Genomic DNA, 23,219 nt, shown 5'->3' with positions numbered 1-23,219 from the left:
GGATTTGTCTGGCAGTGGCTGGGAAGCGGTCAAGGTTTTGGTCTGTTATGTCTCACGCAAAAAGTTCTCATTAGTACAGAGGGTTAGAATATAGCGCCCAGTCAATGGCAAAAATTGGCAACCGAGCTCGCTGTCGGCAATGAATCAAGCCAACCAACAGCAACATATCCGTATATCGCTTCCACTTGAAGCTGATACGATACCCGACGCAGAATATGGTAGCGGAATTTACCTACTGTGTATGTCATCGTTAGAGCTTACACTACGAAGTCCACTAACTTGCAGGTAGTATATTGCCCTCCAAGCTCTAAGAGCCTACCGGGTCGACTTGAGGAAGCGGCCCGCATGTGGCTCATGGTGGCGTTACCTCCAGCTGTCTTGTGAGGCAGCCAATCAGGAAGCGCAATGTAAATGCAAAACGGAAACCCCACGTCACTGGTATGTGCTCCACTTTTCAGTCCTATTTTGTACCCTTGTATGTAGTGTAAACAAATGGAGCCGTCTCCATATCGCGTCCTCGCTTGACCGACAGTTTGAGGAACCCGACTGGAAAGAGAGACCAGGGTGCTCACTTGCGATTTCCCTCATCGCGTCGGCTCGACTACGTGAAGCACGTCGCTCTGCAAACTTCCCAGCAGCTTTGGTCTGCGCAAGTCGCCAGAATCCAAAAGGCGCTTTCCGACCAGAATAGTTTTTTTTGTTTTATCTTTTTAAAATCCCTTCGCCTACTTGATACTGGGCCACAAGTTCGATTGTGTGGACACCTCGATCTCGCCTGCCCCGTTGCTTACTGTCCCTGTTGCTACCCGACATCTGTCTCGTCGTGACCGTCGCGCTCGTCGCGCTCTCCGCAGCCCATTATGAATGTCAACAGTACTAGGGCAAATCAGCCCACTAGCAAACCCAGGCATATTTCTAGACTTAGGAAAGAGATGCTCGAACACCGGATGCAACAGAAACCCTTCAGCTCGCCTCCTTCATCCACTGGCTCGCACGACACAGTCAGCACCACCACTGAGGAGCTCACTCGCAACCTCTCCGATTTCTCCTTCAATCCCGACGACGAGGGCACGCGCAGGCTCGACGATGATCTTTACAAGCCGTCCAAGAAACACGCTTCTAGATCAGGTCGTTTTGGCTCGCGACAAAGCATAAACACGATGCTTAACACGTCGGCAATTGCTCGCACCTTTCCGGAATGGAGCGGTCTCGTGAGGAAGGATACCGATACCGTTTCCCAGACCCTCGACATGGCCGGGCCAGTCAAGCCCACCGCCGCAGTCTACGCGGGAAAGGAGAATATCCGCCCAGCTTCCGAAGGCGCCAACGATAACGTCTTCGACACCAAAGGGAATCGCGCTCGTGTGGACATGCAAGCCCGTGTTGAAAACGAGTCCGACTGTTCCACTATTCTTTCGCTCTCGCCGGGAAGGGCTATCCTGGGCACCAGCCGCTCTCGCTTTGGGCCAGCGGCGACGCAGGGCGCCCCTCCACCCGATTCTACCAAGCGTTCGCTCCAGGAGGTGGTCAGTAAGATACGAACTGAGCAGCAAACCACCAAACAGGACTCCACGCCCAAGCGCTCCCACTCGGCTGAAGCGGGACAGCCAGTCTACGAGACCCCTGCCCCAGGGCACACGGCCGTCACCCTCGGAATCAGCCCGACCGGCCAGTCATTCTTCCTCCCTTCCTTCCGTCATCTTCCGGATTGGACATCCGGTGTTCTCAAGTTCACCACCATGAAGAACGGCGTGCCTGTCTTCGTTAAATCCACCAAGTCCGGTCTACGACTGGAGCAATCTAGACAAAACCATGCTCAGCTCGCCGGTGTAAGTATACCAGAGGAGGACGAGGAAATCTTTGTCTCGCTGGATAAGATCCAGGACGAAGTCCGAGAACTCCACGATCATGATGCGATGCTTCAGCGTGAAGCAGAGAGGCTGCAGCTCGAGGTTAACCAGCTGCAATCCGAACTTAAGAGGCTCAAGAGCCGGAAATCCACCGACAGCGCCATTGGCTCCGATTCCGACGGGTCTTTCAGGCGCAGCGGCGGCTATAATCGGGATCTAGAGGATGAGATCGCCCAGCTCCGCGAGCGTCTGGATCACGCAAGTAGGCAGGTGGGTGTCAACGACATCCACAGCGCTGCGCTCACTGCCGAGCGCGATGAGGCGTTGCACCAAGCTTCTGTGGCTCGTGAACGGGCCGCTAAGCTGCAAGCAGAACTTGAGGCCACACGGAAGGACCTTGAATCCTCGCTCCATTTTATTCAAGAGAAGGAAACGTTGCATCTTGAGCACGAAACACTGCTTGCTGAGAAAGAAACGCTGAAGAAGCAACGGGATGCCGCCATCCAGAGCAACAAAGCTCTCACTGCCCAAAACGAGAAGCTGCGTCAGGAACTGAGCGGTGTCCAGAAGGACCTAAGCACGACCCGTGAGGAGCTCGCTTCGGTGCGCAAGCAGTACGAGGCTCTCCAGGAAGAAAAACGGCTGGCTGACCAAGACCGCGCAAGCATGGAGCGCAACTACGAGAGCTACCTCAAGGAAAACAAGAAGCTGCAGGCGCAAGTTGCCGCTCGTGACCAGCACATCGGTGATCTGAGGAAAGGCATCAGCACCCGTGACAGGATGCTCGACAACATTCACAACGTGCCTACTGATACAGCTGTTCTCGAGCTGAACGCCGAGCTTGAGGCCGAACTTGAGCGTGTACAAACTAGGATAGAGCGGCAGACTGCCGAGATGCATCAAAAAGACGGAGATATCAGCGCCAAGGAGGGTCGAATTCGCTCTCTCAAGGAGCAGAACCTCGATCTCTCAATCGAAAACGAGCACCTACGAGAGGAGAATCAGCGACTTCGCACCGAGAACGAGGAGCTAAGAAGCCAGTGGGTCGACGAACGGCATAAGGTGGTTCGATTGAACCAACTGCTCTCAAAAAGCAATGCCGAGTACATGAAGACTCTCAATGAAAATACCGGGGGGGATTGTATTCGATTAGATGGCCCCACACAGAACGAGGACGCTCTCCGGCAGAAGCTCGAGCGCCGAGAGGCGGCCGTTAAGAAGCTCAAGCAGCTCTCTAACAAGATCAGTGAGATAGCTCAGCAGGAGTTCACCGGAATTACTGCAACTACCGGGAAGACGACCAAGGTCACCCGTATTGTCGACCCCAAAGATATGCCAACGGTCACAGAGGAGTTGACAGGAAAGAGCACAGCGCCCTTGCATGTCGACGAGGACCCGACAACCGAGCTTCATCTGACGCAGGAGTCTGACTTTGCCAGTATCATGGAGGGCGAAATTGCCAAGCTCCGGCAAACCTACCGGGAGCTTCAGCTGAGGCAGCAGCAGGCCATCGACGCAGGGGCTGCCGGTGACACGATGCAGGTCACCGATTATACCTTGCCTCCGCTCTCCGCGCCGACTCTTCAGCGAAGCAAATCCGATAGCAGCGCCCTGCACTCAAAGGCCGCGCAGGCCAAAGGCCAGCCGCCTGGTATCCTTAAGAAGTCAAGCCAATTCGCGCTTGAAGATGACACAGGCCGCTTCAGCGTCAAGTCGGCTCTGAGCATCGTTAGCCACCACACTGACGATGAGTTCCAGCACACCCGCAGGTCCTCTGTGGGCGCCGCGAACACCCACAACGACACCCCGTGCCCAGATCCTCGGCCGCGCCGCAACTCGGAGACGACACGTGAGCCCACCATGACAGAGCCAAACATGACCTCTGCCTTCTTCGTGCCCGACATAACGCTGCAGGGCAATAACAAGCAGGGCGTCACCGCCACACAGGCGACCGCTGGCCTCAGCAAGGACGCACGCCGCGTGCTGGATGGTCTCTGCAAGCACAACTCCGTCAATTGCAACGTTTGCGTCCGCATCGCCGCCCACGGCGACAAGTACATTGCCGCCGACGTTGCCTCCTCTACGAATAACAACAACAACACGATCCCCATCACAGCCGAGGACGTGCGCAAGGGCAAAAAGACCGTTTGCGTGGAGAAGCCCGTTCCCGTCTCGGATCGCCCGGAGAAGGGCCAACAAGAGCCGGAGGAACCCACCATGCGGCCATCCATGGCCCCCGGCGAGGCCCTCGCCATCCTCATCAAGGAGACCCAGGACGAGATCGATCACCTGCAGATGGAGCTCCGCCACCTGAACGACACCTATTTTGGCCTCGACAAGGCGGTCGGACAGCGCGAGCGCCGGCGTGTCATGGGCGACATCAAGAAGGTCCAAGCCGAGCTCGAGGCAAAGAGTGGCCACCTGTACAAGCTGCACGACGTGCTTGAGGGCCAGAAGCAGGCCGGCCAGCTTATGGCCAGGGACGAAGTTGATGTTACTGTGCTGAGTGGACTCTTGAGGGCTGAGGCGTCCACGGGGGAGCACAGGGATAGGGAAGGTGAAGGGGAGTGGAATGGGTTTGACTGAATGAGATGTGTTCGGTCGGTTGATGTCGGCGTGTGGTATACAGTGCTTTGGCGCAGTGTATGCGGTATGATGAGTCAAAAGCGTAAGGATGGCGGGCTTGGGATTTATATCTATCTTTGTTGTGGTGTCGGCGTTTGGGCATTGGCTGCTTTTATCTGTTACTGCTACTGTAGTACTGTTGTTTGGTGTATTGGCTGCTACCTATTGTATTGTTGGAGTGGTGTGGGCTCTGGTCAGGCTGTATTCTGGTCTCATTCAGGGGTCAAAGCATAGGGAACAGGAGTACTGCACCTATTTTCTCTTTGCTTATTCCACCGCCATTCTGCATGGCGTTGGAACACATGGACATTGCGTTCCCCCAGTCTCCCAAGTGATGATGAGAACGAACACTGCCAGTCCAACACCAAACCCCTGTTTCGTTATCAGTTTTCACTTGTGCGTGCATCAAGCTTTCGTGGGAGGGCAGGCCTGGGCAGGCATCAGGCGGTATAGTACATACATACATGCCGGAAACATCACGGGCCGAAGAGAGCTCATTTCCAGGTTCGCCGATATGGCTTTCCATACTAACCGAATCTCTGGGATGATCCAGATCAAAATTTCCTACAATCAATCCTATTGTTCGACTTTTAGGACATACTGGGTCCCGGCGATCCAAGCGGCTGGGAACAACAGACACTGCTGATCTACACTACAAATCATGCTCCCGGATTTGACGGGGTCGCGTGTGAGTGGAGGTTGCTGCGTGGTGTGGCGTTCGGCGGGAGGTGCTTATATACTCCGTACACTAGATGTTTCACCGAATTGGATTGCAAGGGCAAGGAAAGGGGTCTTCCCCAAAGCCACGACGGACTCGGTGACCAGGATGACTGACGACCATCAGAATTTCGTTGCTAGGCTCGCCCGGCTCGTTAGGTCACCGAGTACAAAGGTCTCGCTGTTAACCGAATCGGCCCGCTGTAGTCCCCGGCACGTGAGCGGAAGCAGCTCCGAGGTGTAGAATACCACAGAAACCCGCGAAATCCGGATGTATCTGAGGGGTGTACTAAGCCCGTACGTACAGTACAGCTTTCCAAGCCTTCTGGCACCCAAGACACTTCAACAATTTGGCTTTGGCTCAACCCAACACCGCATTGCAATAGCATTTACGGTTCAACTATCCGTAGAGGACTGATAGCCTGATAGTGAAGGGTGTAGTGTCTTTGATCATGCTTGGCAACCATTGATTGGAAAGCAACCGCAAGAGCTACAGTAGGTGATTCGGAAATTACCATCAGCTCCTGGGTGGAAAAGGACATGAGCCCTTCAAATCCCGGTTCTTGTGGCTGCAATTCCTTCATTGGGGAAATAGAGTGCACTAACTAGCGGTATTAGTCGTTGCCTGCTGGTGTTTCTCAACTGAAATCTCGACCACCTCCTGCCGCCAACATCATCCAGGCTACTCGACCTCGCCATACATGACGTTGCGCAGCACAAGAAAGAATGAACGAGAACAATTCTTCGGCCGTGTCGTGCGTCGAGTGCCAGCGACGCAAGCAGAAGGTAGGAGGAGGCTGAGAGGGGGCGAACAGCAACCCGGGAGTCCGAATTGCCCCCAACGTAGAGCATTATCGTAACTGACAACCCGCCAGTGTGACCGCAAGTTTCCCTGCAACCACTGCTTGAAGCGAGGCGTGTCTCATCTCTGCCGCGTTGTCACAAAACATGCAGCTCCCAAGGCGTCAGAGAACGGAGGTTTGGCTGATACTCAGTCGGTCTCGACAAAGACCTCGAGGAAGCGGAAGCCTGAAAGTTTCGGCGAAAGGGCCCAGTTCGATGGGGACGGGGACTCTTATGACGGGTCATCGGATGTCGATGTGAGCGATGCGTTATCTAACCTAGGCTACATGTACCATCATCACCACTTGAGGTTAGACCACCGAGGTAGTGGTCCAAAGGTCGTGGACAAACGCTCCCCACGATCCGTGTATCGCAAAAGACTGACGGCCTAGCAGACGGTTAGAGATGTCGTAGGAAAGAGGGACGGTGAACAGTCCGAGGAGCTCAAGACCGCCTTACTCTTGATGCCAGCAAAGCCGTACACTGGTGATTCTCACTTCGTACCACGCTGAAATTTCTTCCATGAGAGCTGACTGGACGCAGACTGCCTCGTCGACAATTGGTTGAACGGCGCAAACTATCACTATTACGTTCTTTATCCTCCCGAATTCCGGACTCAGTATGATGGCTGGTGGGCTAGCCCAACCGATAAAGCAACGCCGGAGCTCACCAGCCTCATTATGCGTGTATGCGCTTGCTCCCTCCAATTTATCATGAGTGAGAGCGTCAAGCGGAGGCTCGAGTGGGAACTCAAGGCAGATGTGGCAACGTTCTCGAACCGAATGCATACCGCGGCCGAAAAGCTCAGCGCGACGATTCCTCCAGGCAAGGGAGGCCTGATCGACGTGCAGCAGCTCTTGCTCACGGCCTTTTGGTACAAGTCAGGCGATAGATGGACAGACGCCTGGCACGCTCTAGGCAGGGCTGTGCGAGAAGCCAATGAAATAGGTGAACTCCCGTGATTCGGTAACCAACGCCTTGCCTTCCAGCTGACGTCTTGTCAAGGCCTTCACCAAGACTCCGTGTCCGATGGCATGTCCGAGTTTGACAGGGAGATGAGAAGACGCATGTGGGTGCTTCTAAACGTGTGGGACTTGTAGGTGAACTTCGTCATCCGTCGGGACATTGGCCTAATTTCTCCAAGCGCGCTTTCGTCTATGCTTTGTCGCCCTTTCCTCATTAGCCACGCCGACTGTACCGCCGTTATGCCGACTTTGACTCTGGAAATCAACCCGGAGCGCCCGGATCAGCCGTCGCCGTTCCGCCACATAATCCTCCATTACCGACTATCCAGGGACATTGCAGCGCAGCTCAGGAGCGATATCGACAAGGCTCAACGGGCCCAAAGGCTGCGCGACTTAATCTATGGCTGGCTCGAGGAGCTTCCGGCCGAATACGCCTTGAGGGCGCCAGATACCCGTTGGGACAAGGAGTTTGACTGGGTCGTGTTCCAACGCCGTTTTCTGCATGTGGTCGGATACAAGTGGTTGTTCGATATTCTGAGGCCTTTCATCACGCAGAATTCGGGGAAGCCAATGACGGAGCTAGAGGCGGCCCTCCAAGCAGCAGGTGTCCATGCGGCTCTGGACTTGGTGGACACGTCGTGGTTATTTTTCGAGACGCTCGTCTCGGTTGGCGCCAGGTTCCACTGTTCCGTCTTTTGCGTTTTCGACACATCGTGCACCATCTCCTCTGCGGTCATCCACGACGACGCCCGCAATCTCCCCCAGCGGGAGACGGTCCTTGAAACCATCATAAAGGGCTTGCGAATGCTCGAGCAGCTACGTCTTGAGTCCAAGACATCAGCAGGCCTGTACCACATCCTGAAAAGACTTGTTGCTAAATTGCCACTGAATGCGAAGGAGCAAGGTATCATAGGTAGAGCGAAACGAGCAAGAGCCTACCATCTCGATCTGCCAGGACGCCAAGGTACGGTTGAGGGACCGTTCGGCAGTCCCTCTGCACTCGATCAGGGTCAATCCTTCAGCGTCGGAATGTTTGATGGCAGCAGCGCAGCACGTTCGCCCAGAATAGGAGACGCGAACTCTGAACCTGCTGAAGCATTGACTGCTGGAATTCAAACGTCATACTCCGAGGTGGTGTCGTCTGCCCAGGCTCACCCAGGTTCTGTCGATGCCGACCTGGAATGGACCGGGCGTATGATGCCGATGACTGACGGTTTCTTCCCGTTGAGTTCCATCGTGCCGCCGTTCCCGGCAACAACCGAGCCCGTCCCGCCGATTGGTGGCGTAATGTCGGATGAGTTTGGCTATGGCAACGAGCAGGGGCAGCCGGCAGCTGATTTCCAATTTGGCAACTCCATGCTGGGTCCGACTGAGGCTCACCCTGTCAGCCAGACGGATTGGGATGTGTCGCGCCAGCCCCTGGTAGACGCCGCTCAAGGCGGCGCCGGCAACTTGGCGGCACTCAACAGCATTGCACCTCAAATACTCGAGTTCTGGGATTGGGAGGCGCTTGGCCTCGGTGATCCGGCATCCTGGATGGCCCAACAGCCGCTAGATGCGAATGGCAACGCCGAGCTCCCTGAAATGGGAAACCTTGGCCAACCAGCTGTCAACCGGGAGTAGTTGTCGACGGGGCAGCTAAGAGACGCCATGATCCCATAGGTTGCGTTATAGCACGGCATCACTCCTGCGTCAGTGAATTAGATCGGTCATGTGCCAACCGAACCGATGGGGTCTCATCCTGCGGTGCCTTGGGTTTGTCCTCCAGGGGCTTCCGTGACGGGTACTGTCATTAGTTGCCTTTGTCTTCGCATCCAGTGCGTTCAAACGAGAAAGTCGGGCTGATGGTCTCAAGAGAATGAATTAAGTCAATGCGAGGAATTCAGCTGTTGGTCGAAGAAAGATGTTGGGTTCCCAAAGCTGGTAGGAGCCACCTACCTGCGTTACCTTTGACGCGGTGACTCCTGCATACCTTAAGTACCAGCTTCCAGGACGTTCAATTCTTTCACTGTCCGAAGATTTTCGGGTAGCTGCCTCGGAAACCCATTCAAAGTACCTAGAATTTCCCCATGTCTTCGCAGGGAGACGTGATCTGTCATCAATGGCCTGTAAGGTTCAAATCGGGTGTGCATCCAATCCAGTTTACCGGTATGTCCTTGTGAAGCGAGTTTATAACATGTAGTCCGTATCAAGTGGTTTAAGCCGAGATTGGCCGGTGTGCATCCAATCCAGTTTACCGGTATGTCCTTGTGAAGCGAGTTTATAACATGTAGTCCGTATCAAGTGGTTTAAGCCGAGATTGGCCGGTGTGCTCAATATTCATGAGCGTGGTCGACTAAATTAATGCCTCTCCACCATACTTCCGATTTTTGCCCATCGTCCAGAAGCAAAAGCGAAAGCGAAAACAGCTTACAGAAGTTTGACTTTAGTTACTTTCGCCATCCCCCCTCTTTGTGTTGAGTACTTGAGCCATTGAAGAGGGGCTCAACACCAGCGTAGCGCTGTAACCCCTCCACAGGTAAGGCATGCTCTGCGTGATCAGAGCACTTGTCATCCGTACTACCGTTCTGCAATGCAACTTCGGCGAAGACTCATATCACTCACCGGCAATGGGCTGGCGTGTATGAGCAGAGTGCGGATGAGAGGCGATCTACCCTCTCTCTTCCCCCTTCCGAAGCTTACGCGGCACGCAGAACAAAGCCAGGACATAAGGCAGCAATCCCGCCCAGGCTCCCGGGAATTCTCGAGCACTTCATCACCAGCTTTCAACATGTCATCGGCAAACAGCGGATCCCTCAAGGCTAGGGATGCTTCAGGGCACAATGCATGGATAGGCAGCGCCGGCGCCGCTGGCTACGACCTCAGGAGTGGGTGTTTACCGTACCCCTGACACATCGCATCCTCTTAGTAGGCCAGGCAGGCACTGACGGCGTGCAGGCGACACGATGACCACACCAACAGCATCTATGCTCGCTGCAGTTCAGTCTTGCTCTCTGTTGGACGATGTCATGGGCGAAGACCCTACGACCATCGATCTGGAGAACCATTGCGCAGCCCTGACCGGCAAGGAAGCCGGACTCTTTGTTCTGTCTGGCACCATGGGGAATCAGCTCGCGCTGAGGTCTCTCCTGACACAACCTCCCTATGGTGTGCTGTGTGATTCTCGCTCGCATATTGTGCAATATGAGGCTGGAGGGTGAGTTGATGGCCAACCTGGAGCTTCTGACCTGCGTCATGCTGACGTTTTCCCCGTTTTCCCCTCTAGCGTCTCCTCCCTGACGGGTGCGATGGTGAAACCCATTACACCAAAGAACGGCGTTTACCTTACGCTGGAGGAGGTGAGAGCGAACGTGCATCTCGACGACGACGTGCATACATGTCCTACGCGTGTAATCAGTCTTGAGAACACGCTCAACGGCATGATCATGCCGCTGGACGAGGTGCGGCGGATCTCGGCTTTTGCCCGCGAGCATGGCCTCAGGATGCACTGTGACGGAGCGCGGTTATGGGAAGTAGCCGCGTCGGGCGCCGGCAGCCTCGTCGACTTCGCCTCTTGCTTCGACACAGTGAGCCTCTGCTTCTCAAAGGGGCTGGGGGCGCCTATTGGTAGCATCCTCGTGGGCCCCAAGGACGTGATCAAGCATGCACGCTGGGTGAGGAAATCTATCGGTGGCGGGCTGCGCCAGTCGGGCGTCGTCACGGCCCCTGCTCGCGTTGCTGTCGATGAGACATTCGGCAAGGGCCCTAACGGTGAGGGTGGCCTACTACGCAACACGCATGTCCTCGCAAAGGAGGTCGCGCAGCTGTGGACAGACCTCGGCGGCAAACTCCTTTACCCGGTCCATACCAACATGGTTTGGCTGGACCTGGACGACGCCAAATGCCCCGTGGTCGGCTTCGTTGAGCTTGGTAAGGATGCTGGTCTAAAGTTCTTGGGGGGCAGGCTGGTCATCCACTACCAGATTTACCAGAACCGAGACTTTGTCATGCCGAGGCTGGAAGGCGTCTTCAAGGCCGCTCTCAAAAACAAGGCCGCCAATGGTGAAGCCCACAAGACTACCGAAAAGCCGAGATCCATGTACCAATCGCAGTAGAGTACGCTAGATGCCATCCAGACGCGAACGAAGGATTCCTTCGAGAAGCGAAGCTAACCGAATATGCTGGCCAAGAAGCCGACTTGCGTATATTTTCGCCGGCTGTCGGTCCGTTATCCAGCTAGATTTTGGTGGCGTCCATCTGCGGCGAAAAACTCAAAAGCAGTGGCATGACGCTGTTGGCCGGCACCGTCTAGCCTTCTACAAAGAAAAGCAAAGAAAGGCCGACGATTCGGGGTAAACAAAGGCCGGCGGTGCCGGAGTGTAGCCAGTTATAGAATACACCTTTGACTCGAGTTGGCTGTGTTTGGAGGCTCTTCAGGACTTGAGGCACACAAGCAAGGCACAATTGGGCTAGCCAAGCAAAATAGCCGGCGCCACTGACATCGGCGAAAATACATAAAACCTCACCGAGGGGCCGCTGCAACTTTTTTCCCGCTCGGGCGAGAGTCTTGTACATCGTGGGAAAGGGGAGATGCCTTGGAGGGCGACATTCCCCAAGTCCTGACTCCTGAGTCTTCAGGGCGGCCCCGCTCCCGCCCTGGTCAATAGCATTGCTACCCTGGTAAAGCTACGTACGCCCAGCGTGACGTCACGGACCACTCGTATGATTGCTAGCCAATCACGTCGCTCCCTGAGCTGGCGGTCCGGGCCTATGCCGGAGGGATTTAGCAATTGACCTGGAGATGCGGGGGAATGCAGCTCAAGCTCCAACGTCGAAGTCTTGGCCTTCTCTACCAGAGCCACGAGAGAAAGCAGCAACGACGCAACCGTTATGGACGCCCGAGACGCCATAATGTAGGCCCAGACTTCGGCCCGCGCAACACGCAAAATGCATATCATCTGGCTCCGTTAGGCGTCGCTGGCTTCTAGCCATGGCTGAATGGCTCGCTGTGTCTATGAAGTGAATCACTGAAACCGGCCCAATTGCTTTTCGTTCCCTGTCCGACGGGAACGTCTCCAGGGCGTCACCATCTGAGGGGACGTCGATGAGCCACCAGGGTTGCGACGAGGAAAAGGCCCACCGATGGACCTGGCAGGCGGTACCAAATAGCTTACCTTGGGTTGGATTGCCCGGGCCGAATCAATTCAACGTGACCTACCTGAGTGTAATTGAGGTAGGTACCTTGACTTCTATGACCCAACCTTCCCGACGACAGGTGCGGAGAAAGTGCAAAGTGCGGAGTGCAGCGTGCAAAGTTGCAGCTGCCCTGCAGGGTACCCGGGGTTCTCAACCATGGAATCGAAGACTCAAGAAAAAGCTTCTCCTTCCTAATACGACAAAACCCAATCCTAAGCACGGAAGAATTCTACAAAGGCGCAGGACCTTGGCTCTCAAGTTTGTTAAATCACCCAGTTGCCTGCCATGTTTTCCTCCTTCCTTGCATCCCATCTCCCCATCTCTTATCCCCCATCCCTTCCGCTGCACCCAGTTTTGCACATCACGAGGGCTTCAATATGGCACCGCGGCTCTCGGTGACGGCAGCATTGGCTGCCCTCGCGTCGAGCACTGTTGCGCTCTACATCAATGGGTCTGTCATCGCGCCTTGTGACTCGCCGCTGTACTGCCATGGCGACATCCTCAAGGCAATCGAGCTTGCACGTCCCTTTCAAGACTCCAAGACATTCGTTGACATGTAAGTCATGCCAAGCAGGAGTAGAGATGCGCGCCGAGACATGTCATGCTCACTTACACACCCCACCCAGGCCCACGATCCGGCCGGTTGAAGAGGTCATTGCCGCTTTTAACCGACTGTCACAGCCGCTGAGCAACAACTCGGAGCTCAATGCGTTCCTCCAGGCCAACTTTGCACCAGCCGGCGGCGAGCTCGAGGAGGTACCAGAGAGTGAGCTCTCGACTAATCCCGTCTTCCTCGACAAACTCAATGATACTGTCATCAAGGAGTTTGTTGCAAAGGTCATCGACATCTGGCCGGATCTCACCAGACGCTATGCCGGCCCGGGCAACTGCTCAGAATGTGCTGACAGCTTCATCCCCGTGAATCGGACCTTTGTGATAGCTGGTGGCCGCTTCCGCGAACCCTACTATTGGGATTCATTCTGGATCCTTGAGGGACTTCTCCGCACTGGCGGCGCCTTCACTGAGATCTCCAAGAACATGATTGAGAACTTTTTGGACTTTGTCGAAACCATTGGCCACATACCCAATGGAGCAAGAATCTACTACCTGAACCGGTCTCAGCCACCTCTCCTGGCGGGAATGGTCAAGAACTACGTCGACTACACCAATGACACAAGCATCCTCGAGAGAGCTCTACCGCTCCTGATCAAAGAGTATGAGTTTTGGACCAACAACCGAACCGTACAAGTGACGGCATCGGATGGGAAGACGTATACGCTCCACAGGTGAGCCCATACTGCTGCAATAGGAGATCGAAGAAAGCCAGGGAAACCTAACCGCACTGTCTGCGCAGGTACAATGTCAATAACAATCAGCCCCGTCCAGAGTCGTACCGGGAGGACTGGATCACTGCCAACAACGCGTCCTATTATGCTGCGTCTGGCATCATCTATCCTGTCAAAACACCGCTGAACGAATCCGAGAAGGCTGCACTCTACTCCAACCTGGCCAGCGGTGCCGAGTCGGGGTGGGATTACGGTACCCGGTTCCTCATGCGGCCCGAGGACGCCGCAAGAGATATCTATTTTCCCCTCCGCCATCTCAACGTCCGCGACATGGTTACGGTGGATCTCAATGCAATACTGTACCAAAACGAAGTCATCATCAGCGAATACCTCGAGCAGGCAGGAAACAACACTGAAGCGGAGCGTTTTGCTTCTGCCGCCCGCCAGCGAAGTGAGGCTATGTACGCACTGATGTGGAACGAAACTCTCTGGTCCTACTTTGACTACAATTTGACGAGCAACTCGCAATACACATTCATCCCTGCCGACGTCAACGCGACGGCTGCCGAGAAAGCGAACGCGCCGGAAGGGCAAAAGGTCATTTTTCATATTGCGCAGCTCTACCCGTTCTGGACAGGGGCAGCACCGGACCAGCTCAAGAACAACCCGCTTGCCGTGCAGAAGGCCTACTCGCGTGTGGCAGAGATGCTCGACATCAAGCCGGGCGCTATCCCCGCCACAAACTTTATTACGGGCCAGCAGTGGGATCAGCCCAACGTGTGGCCGCCGTTGATGCACGTCCTGATGGCGGGCCTCCTCAACACTCCGCCGACCTTTGGCGAAGACGATCCGGCGTACCAGGCCGTGCAGGCTCTCGCGCTGCGCCTCGGTCAGCGTTACCTTGACTCGACCTTCTGCACGTGGTACGCTACGGGAGGCGAAACGAGCCAAACGCCGCGACTGCAGGGCGTCTCCCCGGACGCCACGGGGACCATGTTTGAGAAGTACGCCGATAACGCCATCAACGTCGCTGGCGGTGGCGGCGAGTACGAGGTCGTCGAGGGCTTCGGGTGGACCAACGGCGTGCTGATCTGGGCGGCCGATGTCTTTGCCAACGGCCTGAAGCGCCCGGATTGCGGCAACATCACCGCCGCGCACACCCATAACGGCGCCAAGCGGGCGGTGGAGCTGCATCCTAGGGACGCCGCGTGGACTAAAAAGTTTGGGAAGCGGGCTTTGAAGAAAAGAGCTTAGCGGAAAAGGGGGGAAAGGGGAGGTTGGGTATTGTTTTTTCTGATTAGAGCTCATGAGATATGACTTTCTTCTATATACTCTTCGTTTCAGCATCATGATGCCTGAGGTAGTGTACTGAGCAAAAGCTGCAGAAGCGAGCAGAGACATGGTCTTGGGTATCTGCGAGCGGCAAGCTTGCTCCGACTGGATGAGGCATACCTACATAGTACTAGTAATGACACGAACAACGTGTTAACCCTGCTGTTAGGGGCACGTCTGAATATAACCCGCGTCCCCTTGATCGCTCTTTGTGACATATAACTCCCGCCAAGGTCTCGTAATCCGGATGGCATTCCCTAAAACCACACGAACACTGCCTGCTCCTCCATTGCCCAAACGCCAGTTCAAAAAAGAATAACCTCATCTCATCGTCACCACCGGTACCCCAACGCCCGTGAAAATGCATGTAGCCCGGCAGATAGGCCTCTCAGCCAGCCAAGGCTTGCGTATTGCTCGAACCGCAATTCCCCCACTCCTCTCCTTTCCCAGCACCATCCAAGCCAGGCAGAAGGACAGGTACCGCTGTCAGGGTATAGACAACTACCGCCTTCCACCTCGGCGCCGGCCACCACGCCCACGTCCACGCGGTCGCCCAGGTCCCCTCGAGGAGCGTTCCCGGCCCGCACCGCCACTACGCAGTTTGGTGACTCCGCCCGTCCCATCCCCGTTGTCCCTCTAAGACGCCTCGAGATGGGACCATTCCGGAATGGCCCTGATCTGCTGCCACATGAATTTTTCGAGCTTGTTTGCCGACTTTGCGTAGGGGGTGTTCTCGTTGTTGTATTTGCGGCAGTTGTCAAAGATGAGCTTGGCGTCGCGGATGAACTCCTCGGGCGTGTTGTACTGGTCGGCCTCGAGCTTGGTCTCCATAGTGCTGAGGTCCATGGGCTCCTTGATGACGTCGTAGTAGTCGAGCACTTCGTCCTTGTTGACGGGCACCAGGAACGGCCAGCTCGATTGGTGGTTCTGCAGGTCGTTAAGCAGGTGCAGCAGCTGGTTGTAGTTGGGCCCGTGGCGCGGCTGGCGCGCGAGCTCGTCCATGTCGGGCGACCAGCCCGAGGCCCGGATCGCCTCGATGGACAACGGGTCTATCGGGGTGACGCCGCCTTTTTGCCACTGCTTCGGGGGCGGGTGAATGATGTGGGATTTGGAATAGGCCCGGATCTTAGCCTGGACACATTCCTTCTGCTTGAGGAGCATGCGGCCCATCTCCAGGTAGCGGATGCGCGGTAGCATAGTGCACTGCATGATGGTGCCGCCCTCGTAGTCTTTAATGTAGCCCATCCAAACCGACTTGTCGAGGGTAATCTCCTTGGTAAAGCCTTGCTTTTTGAAGTAGCCGATCGCGTAGTTATCGGCGTAGGTCAAGAAGTGCATCACGTCCGAGGTGGCTTTCACGTAGTCTTTGAGATGTGACATGAGGTGTGCGCCGTAGCCCTTGACTTGCTGGTCTGAGGATATGGCACAGAAGACGATTTCGGCAAACTTGCGTCCTTTGAAGGGCCGGTAGGTGATGCCGCCTACCACCTCCAGAGGCTTTTTGACAATCGCGATGGACAAATGGGTGCGGTCGTATACCAGCCGAGCAATGTAGTCCTTGGGCATCTTGGGCAGCTGCTTCTGGAAGATGCATTTGAGGCCTGTAAGGATGATCAGGCTCTCGCGCTCACCATCGTTGTTGACGACCCGAAATTCGATTTCGCCATTGCGCTCCTCGATAACGGCGGGCTGCGATAGAATCGTCAGTTGTGGTCGGGTTGAAGGATATGTAAGGGTTGTTGTAACTACCTTTTCCGGGAAGGGTATCGCCGGAACCTTCAAAGGCTTCTCCTCGCCTTCGGCAGAGTCGTTGCGTTTGATGCGCTTAGCCTCGGTGGGCGATGAAGGCTCATCGGTGGCCTTGCGCTTTCCGTCTGCGGCGTTTACGATTAGCGGAGGTGTTTCCCAGTCAAGTGATGTAGAAATGAAGTAATCCAACTCACTTTCATCCTTCATTTTGATGGCAGAAGTTGACAGCACGATGGCCAACGTGCAGCGCGTGCGGTGGAATCTGGATCTGGAATTCGGAATCGCGGGGGCGACAATCGATAGATGCCGGGCGCATGTGGAGAGCGCAGTCGATGCTCACGGGCCCACAGCCACGCGCTTTCTCTTGGCGAACAGTTCAACAGGGCGCCTTGGCGTCATTGCGCGCTAATCCTTTTTGGTTCGAACAATCGCGGGAAGGTTGCAGGCCTTGGGGAAGCTGCAACGCTGTCCCGTTCAACATCGGTTGACCTCAGCAGGCAATCACCAACTCTTTCAGTTTTACAGTACTTTGGACTCTCTTTTGGCAATTGTAGCTTCAATTCGTCTTCTTTGACTGCGGAAGTATCGACATACTACCGAATACATCTCAGTCTTGGCACATGGATTCGTCACTGCATGAGGTTTGGCAGGCCGCGTCCGGCTCACCCTTCGTCCCCACCGTCGGAAAGGGCAGTCAGTTCTTCGTTGCCTTCACGCTGCTGCTTCTGGGTTTTGCCCTGAGCGGCGCATTTGCTCTCAGTATGTTTGGCGAATTTCTCCCTGGAACGTCCGCCGCTAAACATCACGCCATACAGATCGATCTCTCGTGAATCTCCCCGTGCTTGCTGTGCCAGCATCACTGGCTCTTGCGTGCGTCGATCCTACTCTTCTGCTCCAATACCGGCACTCACATCTAACAAGCTTCGCAGGTTTGGCGTGGTCTACATGTTCTGTGCGGTTGGAGTCTACGTTTAAGATACCACAAACTGTCGCGGCCCGAGTCTGTACCATAGCCCTTCTCCAAAGCAAAGTCAGCCTTGTGCAGCTTCAGACACATTGAATTTTCCAACACCCGGTTCCTCTCCTCTTTCTCAAGATCGATCGTTATGGAACCTCAAGGCCCAGCTCCGCCTCCACTTCTTCGGGCAGTTACCAGCTCAACTAGACCGCTGTACCAGCTTCTCAAATCGATCAATTTCACGAACAAGGTACATGTCGAGATCACAGAGAACGGCCTGAGGTTCGCGGCCGACCATGCTCGCGTAATGCAAGGTTAGTCGTAATAGTCTGCCTAAGATAATCCCTTTATTACTGACCCTCGAACAGGAGTTGCTCACTGGAGTCGATCCCTTTTCACCAGTTACACTGCCCATCTGACTCGGACACCTACCCGAGTAGAGGACGCCCAAGAGGGGGATGATGAGGTAGCTGAGCCCATCATTCCAACCTTCCAAATTTCCCTCCCCGCCCTTCTCGAAACTCTGCAGATATTCGGCGCCGCCGACGCGGCCGCCCGCCAGGCAAGAGCGGATGTGGACCCCTACCGCAGCAACCTACGCAACTACCGCTCCGATGCTTTCAGCAACCACACGCTGGGCATGTCCGGCACCTGCACGCTGTCGTACCCTCAAAAGGGTGACCCTTTCAGCATTATTCTTGACGAAAACGGCGTTAGCACCACCTGCAACCTGACTACGTACATCACCGAACACGCCAATGGCAGCGGAGAAGACGACGGTGACTACAATGACAACGATATACCCTTTGACAAGGAGGACCTCTCCTTCAAGATCATCACGCACGCGCGGTGGCTGCTTGACGCGCTCGCGGAACTGGCGCCTGCCGCACCCGAGAAGCTCACCATTGCCGCCACCAAGACGGAGCCCTATCTCCGGCTGACTACCGCCAGCGGGCCGCTCGGCTCCAGCACGGTCGACTTTGCTAAGGGCCGGGACCTGCTCGAGACGTTTGCTGTCCGCCGGCGGTGGGCCCAGACGTTCAAGTTCGACATGATCCGCTCCGCTACCGAGGCCATGCGCATCGCGAGCAAGGTCAGCTTGCGGGGCGACGGGCAGGGGGTCCTGAGCATGCAGTTCATGGTGGAAGTGGAGGGGCGTGAGCCGAGTTTCCTGGACTTTAGGTTTGTACCATACGCTGTTTGCGAGGACGACGAGATGGGGGAGGTGGGTGAGGAGAGCGAGGGTGAGGGTGAGGGAGAAGAGGAAGAAGGGTAGTCGTGGCCTACCACAAACGCGTGGAAGAGGGATTGTTTACTACGTCGCTTTCTTTTGAATGAATTTCCAAGGGGTATAACATATCTTTCGCCCTTGACATCGCTACGGATGTGAGATGGTCGGTTGTGACCTGTATCCCGCGTCTGGACGAGGATGCCATGCAACCCGACCCGGAAATTTGAAAGATATATTTGCCATGTGATGTTGTACTAACGTTACGCACACAGTCTCTCGGACTGGGTATACTGCGAGGACTCCTCACACCAGACGAACTAATCCTTCAAGCATGATGTTCTTTGAATACGGTGATGTCCGCACTGAGATGAGACCAGTCACCAATATGTTTGTGTCCCTTCGCTCGAGCCTAGATTTCCAGAGCTCTACAGCGCAGTTGCTGTAGTTGACCGTTCGTCCAGAGTTCGATTCGTACGACAGCGACATCCAGAACGGCCTGCAAGGGGTCAAGTTTAAGACCGTTGGTGAGACCAAGAGCCTCGGAGATCTCAGTTTGTACGACACATACCCGTTTTCGGTTCCTGCTTGGCCTACCTCAATCACAAACTGTGAGACTGCAGAGACTACTAACGCATCCCACATTTCTCAGCGGAATTGAACTGGGTCCCCGTTCGACCAGGCCTTTCCTTCGCTGAGCTCTCAGTGCTGATCACATAGTTCTCACCACATCCATCAGATAAACCAAGGATGGATCAACACGCCAACCAAACAGTTGCAACTATAGCGAACCAAGCACCGGAACGTTACCCTTGGTCTTCAGTTTGTCAAGGAAACCAACAGCTCACCAGTCTTGTTGAAGATCCGAAGGGATGGCAACCACGGCTAGCGGGCTGACAAGACCGGGCGCCATCGAAGCAAGCCACATGACGCCAGCGACGCAACCACGACGAACCACACAAGCGGAGAGCCGAAAACTCTGCCTGGAGAACCAAAGCAATGGAAAGGTGGCGCGCTCTACTTGTACTGTATGTACAATACCTCTACTCACTACTAAAATCCCTCAGGTTGCCCTTTCCTCCCCGGTTCGTCCTGGCACTACTACTATCGCCCGCGTGATAAATGTGAGATACGTGGGATAGCACCGTTTTGCTCAAAGGTAGTAGTATCATGCAATATCAAGGGGGTGAGATGAGATGGTGACACTGGTTCCTGGCCGAGGCCCGAAATCACTTTGTATGCTGGCACATGTACGATACATACATACCTAATAGGGACATGGACCTCAACTGCAACCTGCAAGAGCAAGCGCAAGGCTTCGGCGGAGTCTTGGGTTGGGCTGTCATCCAGCCCTGCCAGCACAGAACAAAGTCCCTCCTCACAGCTCTGACGTTACCATGCACATAGCCAAGTAAGGTCTCGGGGCCTAGACTCAAGTTAACCACAGTTTCGTAGTCCTCACCGGGCCTAGCGGCGGCTGAGGATGGTGAGGGGATTGCATGTGTCTCTCGGTTGTTGAACGTTTCCGATAGGCGAGACTCCTGCCACGGTTCGCCGCTGGCTTGAAGCCGAGCCCTACCAGCCACCCCAGACGCACTGCAGGTTCTAGATGGTGTCTCGAGGGGACAGAGAGGTGGTGTCCTCGTTTCCGCTTCCTCGGGGCTAGTCACTCAAAGTCAGCTCACATCTTGGCCAGAACTTCTGGTGTCTGTCTGCCTTGTTATACCTACCTGTCCCATGCTTGCAGGTTGTATGAAAGTCAAGGGATAGATTACCTCAATACCACCATTCATCTTCATGTGATGCTCACATAAGAGCCCGCAGCGCAATTTTCTTGAGGTGTTATCCCCAGGCCGACTCAGATATTGTTCCGAGCCATTCCCATCGTTGTCCTTAAGCCCTCATCGCCTTCTCAAGCCTCAACTGCTTGGCCCGGGAAACAGTACCGGCGAACGACAACGAGCTATATCTACTAGAGAAGGATATTAAACCGGAAATGGCGCGAAACTGCTACCACAAACTCGAGAAAGAACCGGGGAGCACGCAACGAGATAAACGAACCTGCCCAACATCTCGCACCATCAGGTCGTTACTAGCATCCATCTCCTGCCGGTGGCGGCGACGGTCCGAGCAAGGTGACGAGACGACGACTTCGAGTTCCGAACCTGCAGAAGAAAAACAGTACGTCCACGAGCCGACGCACGCCGCGTCCTCGTTCCTCAAGACGGCCACGTCACGGAGCATACGGAGGGCGAACGAGATCTTGTGAGCCGACCAGTCAGTGTGGACATCCGGCCGGGACGCGAACACAAAACAAACAAACCAGCCATGACTGTGCCGGCACGACTTTTCTGTTTCTTCTTTTGCCACCAGAGTAAATGAGGTCATGAGGAGGATGAGGATTCAGAACCGGTCGAAGTGAGTGGTGATTCGGCGAGGAACAGGATGAAACCAAGGCCGACCCGGTGTGAGGGCCGGGAGGCGGCGGCCACAGGGAACTATAACAAGCAGCCGGGAACGGCACAGCGGGTGGGCTCTCTCTCCCGGTAAGGTGGAGACTGGGCCGCCGAAGCGTTGGTTTCACGCTTCACTGGTTCCGAGAAGGCAACTTGGCCCGGGCTTTGTTCGGGAAGATTCCGGGGTGGAGGGAATCGGTCGTGAACCCTCAGGCCAACGGGCTCATGGCAACTATACTTAGCAAGCTGTCCAGGAGCAGCAGCCGCAACCCCAACCGCAACCACGGGAGTTGGAAGCGGGAGCGGCTCCTGCCATGGTTTCTGGTTCGGAGCTTGGGAGCCTAAAGAGGGTTGTATACTACATATAGTGTAGTGTGGAGGCGGCCGTTCAACAAGGGGCCAATTTCTGAGCCAGGCGGTTAGTAAGAGAGCACTTGGTGAGGGACCAGGAGTTGTTAGGATCCTTCACGTCAATCCAGAGCGACGGGACCATCTCTGATAGGAAGAGTCAAGAGCCTAGTATAGGTTGGAACGAATCCGAATTGCCCACAGCCTCAGATCCTCCCCCATCATCAAATTCAGGATGTGTGTTGAGGGTTTGCGGCACAGCCCACGTGCCTTCTGAAACAGCAGTGCCCTTGGGGCGCCTTATGAAGATCCTGTTAGAGTGAGAATATTCGCGAATTTCGTTACCAGGCATGGGGGAGCAACTCCAATTAAGTACCAGGAACCGCATAACAGTAACTAATTACAGGATCGCAGACCCTGAGCTCGCCAATCTTTAAGGCAGCTTTAAAGCAACGGGGGGGCGCCTCCGCTCATGGACGGGCCGCATCCTTCCTCTTTGCTCCTCTGAAAACAACCGTGTAAGCATCGTCAGTTGAGGTGAGGATGGATTGTAAGGTGGAGCATGTGGAGTACACTTACGGAGTCGGCCGAGGTGAGATCAAAGGTGAGAGGAGTGGAGAGTGACTTGGCTGCACGGAGATAAGGATAGGAGTGCTGTCATGGGCAACGAAGGGACGACAGCGACAGGCACGAGACGAGCACGAGTTCCCCAAAGTGCGATTCTGTGGGTAGGCGTGGCGAAGCCCTGCCGTATCCCAGAACGCTCAGAGCATCTGGTTGGCTGGAGCCACTGAACCTCATGCACCTTCGCGGCAGTTGCAGCTAAAAGACGGGCTACAGTAAGATGGTGTGCAGAAGAGAAACCCCTCGGGCCCCTGTCGGAAGCTGGCCCAGGGACTGAGGTGGACAAGGCGGACCTGGGCACCTCAGCTGCCCTGGGCGACCGTTTAACTCGGTGCCTGGAGAACCTTGAAAAAGCCACTGCCGTTAGTGTGGTGTAGATCGCGCGTATTGTTCAGGCCAACCTAGCCAGCAGGATATCGATGCTGCTAATAATGTCCAAGCTGGGGATTGCGTGCATGGCTTGCTGGTCTTGAGGATTTCTGATCAATGCGATGGAATTGCTCTCCGTCTGTGCGGGCCTCCTCCGCACCGAAGCCGGGAGCCCGGGCTGGTCGGTCGACGAGGCTTCAGTTATCATAATTTCGCGGCATCACCGGGCTCGTTGCATCCATCGCAACACTGCGGCCGCCGGGCGGGGCATTCTATCGTTCTTCTAGGCTGTCAGATGGATTGACTGCATGGATGGTGACGGGGTCAAGATACACTGCTTGACTGTGCGATGGTGCTGTAATGGCTGCTAACGAAGAAGGTCAGTAGTTCCGGTAGTTTCAAGAGCAAGTCGTCCAGCCTCCCAGTGGCGCCATGGGGTTGATCGGGTGCACGGTGCACGATCGCACTGCAGCGCCCAGGGGCAGTTTTTTAGCGTAGATCACCACTGATCTGGGGATCCTCACAGGAGCCGCGCACTCATCAACCACTGGGCTGCAGTGCGCTCCTCAGTCGTTCCACGTTTGCACACTGTCCAACAAGGGCGGGGCAGTCCCGTCCATGAAGTTTGCAGCCATTCCCAGCTGAGACCTTCAGGTTGGTAACACGAAGAGCTGGTGGTTGTGGCCGTGGGCAG

At 55.3% G+C, this 23,219-nt stretch overlaps 8 protein-coding genes across 8 annotated transcripts; 6 read left to right on the top strand and 2 right to left on the bottom strand.

Annotated features, from left to right (window-relative positions):
- Nucleotides 1–84: 84 nt before the first annotated feature.
- On the top strand, nt 85–776 carry N656DRAFT_267638 (uncharacterized protein). The gene is made up of 2 exons (XM_064809065.1): nt 85–239; nt 290–776. The coding sequence occupies exons 1-2, from the start codon at nt 216–218 to the stop codon at nt 689–691; spliced, it is 426 nt and encodes a 141-aa protein (XP_064674295.1). The 5' UTR covers nt 85–215; the 3' UTR covers nt 692–776.
- Nucleotides 777–932: 156 nt separating this feature from the next.
- Nucleotides 933–4,436, top strand: N656DRAFT_701977 (uncharacterized protein; the record flags this gene model as incomplete). The annotated part of the gene is made up of 2 exons (XM_064810984.1): nt 933–2,284; nt 2,360–4,436. 2 exons carry the CDS (start codon nt 933–935, stop codon nt 4,434–4,436), a joined length of 3,429 nt encoding a protein of 1,142 aa, XP_064674294.1.
- Nucleotides 4,437–5,918: 1,482 nt separating this feature from the next.
- On the top strand, nt 5,919–7,936 carry N656DRAFT_701725 (uncharacterized protein; the record flags this gene model as incomplete). Its single annotated transcript, XM_064810965.1, has 6 exons — nt 5,919–5,978; nt 6,068–6,400; nt 6,470–6,521; nt 6,579–6,983; nt 7,041–7,131; nt 7,180–7,936. Coding segments are annotated over 6 exons (1,698 nt in total), but the record flags the coding sequence as incomplete, so codon positions are not given.
- Nucleotides 7,937–9,305: 1,369 nt separating this feature from the next.
- N656DRAFT_775054 (uncharacterized protein) lies at nt 9,306–11,528 on the top strand. Its single transcript, XM_064814384.1, has 3 exons — nt 9,306–9,867; nt 9,938–10,196; nt 10,266–11,528. The coding sequence occupies exons 1-3, from the start codon at nt 9,771–9,773 to the stop codon at nt 11,092–11,094; spliced, it is 1,185 nt and encodes a 394-aa protein (XP_064674292.1). The 5' UTR covers nt 9,306–9,770; the 3' UTR covers nt 11,095–11,528.
- Nucleotides 11,529–12,053: 525 nt separating this feature from the next.
- Nucleotides 12,054–14,819, top strand: N656DRAFT_267345 (glycoside hydrolase family 37 protein). Its single transcript, XM_064809063.1, has 3 exons — nt 12,054–12,731; nt 12,802–13,461; nt 13,530–14,819. Exons 1-3 carry the CDS (start codon nt 12,553–12,555, stop codon nt 14,713–14,715), a joined length of 2,025 nt encoding a protein of 674 aa, XP_064674291.1. The 5' UTR covers nt 12,054–12,552; the 3' UTR covers nt 14,716–14,819.
- A 610-nt stretch (nt 14,820–15,429) lies between these two features.
- Nucleotides 15,430–16,749, bottom strand: N656DRAFT_794994 (histone acetyltransferase GCN5-like protein; the record flags this gene model as incomplete). Its single annotated transcript, XM_064817373.1, has 3 exons — nt 15,430–16,482; nt 16,543–16,667; nt 16,737–16,749. The coding sequence occupies 3 exons, from the start codon at nt 16,747–16,749 to the stop codon at nt 15,430–15,432; spliced, it is 1,191 nt and encodes a 396-aa protein (XP_064674290.1).
- An 899-nt stretch (nt 16,750–17,648) lies between these two features.
- On the top strand, nt 17,649–18,776 carry N656DRAFT_794993 (Rad1-domain-containing protein; the record flags this gene model as incomplete). Its single annotated transcript, XM_064817372.1, has 2 exons — nt 17,649–17,814; nt 17,869–18,776. The coding sequence occupies 2 exons, from the start codon at nt 17,649–17,651 to the stop codon at nt 18,774–18,776; spliced, it is 1,074 nt and encodes a 357-aa protein (XP_064674289.1).
- A 129-nt stretch (nt 18,777–18,905) lies between these two features.
- N656DRAFT_267455 (uncharacterized protein) lies at nt 18,906–19,486 on the bottom strand. Its single transcript, XM_064809064.1, has one exon. The coding sequence runs from the start codon at nt 19,371–19,373 to the stop codon at nt 19,035–19,037; it is 339 nt and encodes a 112-aa protein (XP_064674288.1). The 5' UTR covers nt 19,374–19,486; the 3' UTR covers nt 18,906–19,034.
- Between the last annotated feature and the right edge of the window lie 3,733 nt (nt 19,487–23,219).

The sequence above is a fragment of the Canariomyces notabilis genome, assembly GCF_033297395.1.
Source record: "Canariomyces notabilis strain CBS 508.74 unplaced genomic scaffold N656scaffold_2, whole genome shotgun sequence".
NCBI lineage: Eukaryota > Fungi > Ascomycota > Sordariomycetes > Sordariales > Chaetomiaceae > Canariomyces > Canariomyces notabilis.
This window is presented reverse-complemented; position numbering and strand designations above follow the sequence as displayed.

Excerpts from the sequence above, each read along its gene's own strand:
- N656DRAFT_267638 (XM_064809065.1), top strand. The coding sequence starts at position 216 with ATGGTAGCGGAATTTACCTACTGT. Across the intron at positions 240-289 it reads TAGCGGAATTTACCTACTGT|TATATTGCCCTCCAAGCTCT; the intron begins GTATGTCATCGT and ends ACTTGCAGGTAG.
- N656DRAFT_775054 (XM_064814384.1), top strand. The coding sequence starts at position 9,771 with ATGTCATCGGCAAACAGCGGATCCCTCAAGGCTAGGGATGCTTCAGGG. Across the intron at positions 9,868-9,937 it reads CGCTGGCTACGACCTCAGGA|GCGACACGATGACCACACCA; the intron begins GTGGGTGTTTAC and ends GACGGCGTGCAG. Across the intron at positions 10,197-10,265 it reads GTGCAATATGAGGCTGGAGG|CGTCTCCTCCCTGACGGGTG; the intron begins GTGAGTTGATGG and ends TTTCCCCTCTAG.
- N656DRAFT_267345 (XM_064809063.1), top strand. The coding sequence starts at position 12,553 with ATGGCACCGCGGCTCTCGGTGACGGCAGCATTGGCTGCCCTCGCGTCG. Across the intron at positions 12,732-12,801 it reads TCCAAGACATTCGTTGACAT|GCCCACGATCCGGCCGGTTG; the intron begins GTAAGTCATGCC and ends CACCCCACCCAG. Across the intron at positions 13,462-13,529 it reads AAGACGTATACGCTCCACAG|GTACAATGTCAATAACAATC; the intron begins GTGAGCCCATAC and ends CTGTCTGCGCAG.
- N656DRAFT_267455 (XM_064809064.1), bottom strand. The coding sequence starts at position 19,373 with ATGTGGGATGCGTTAGTAGTCTCTGCAGTCTCACAGTTTGTGATTGAG.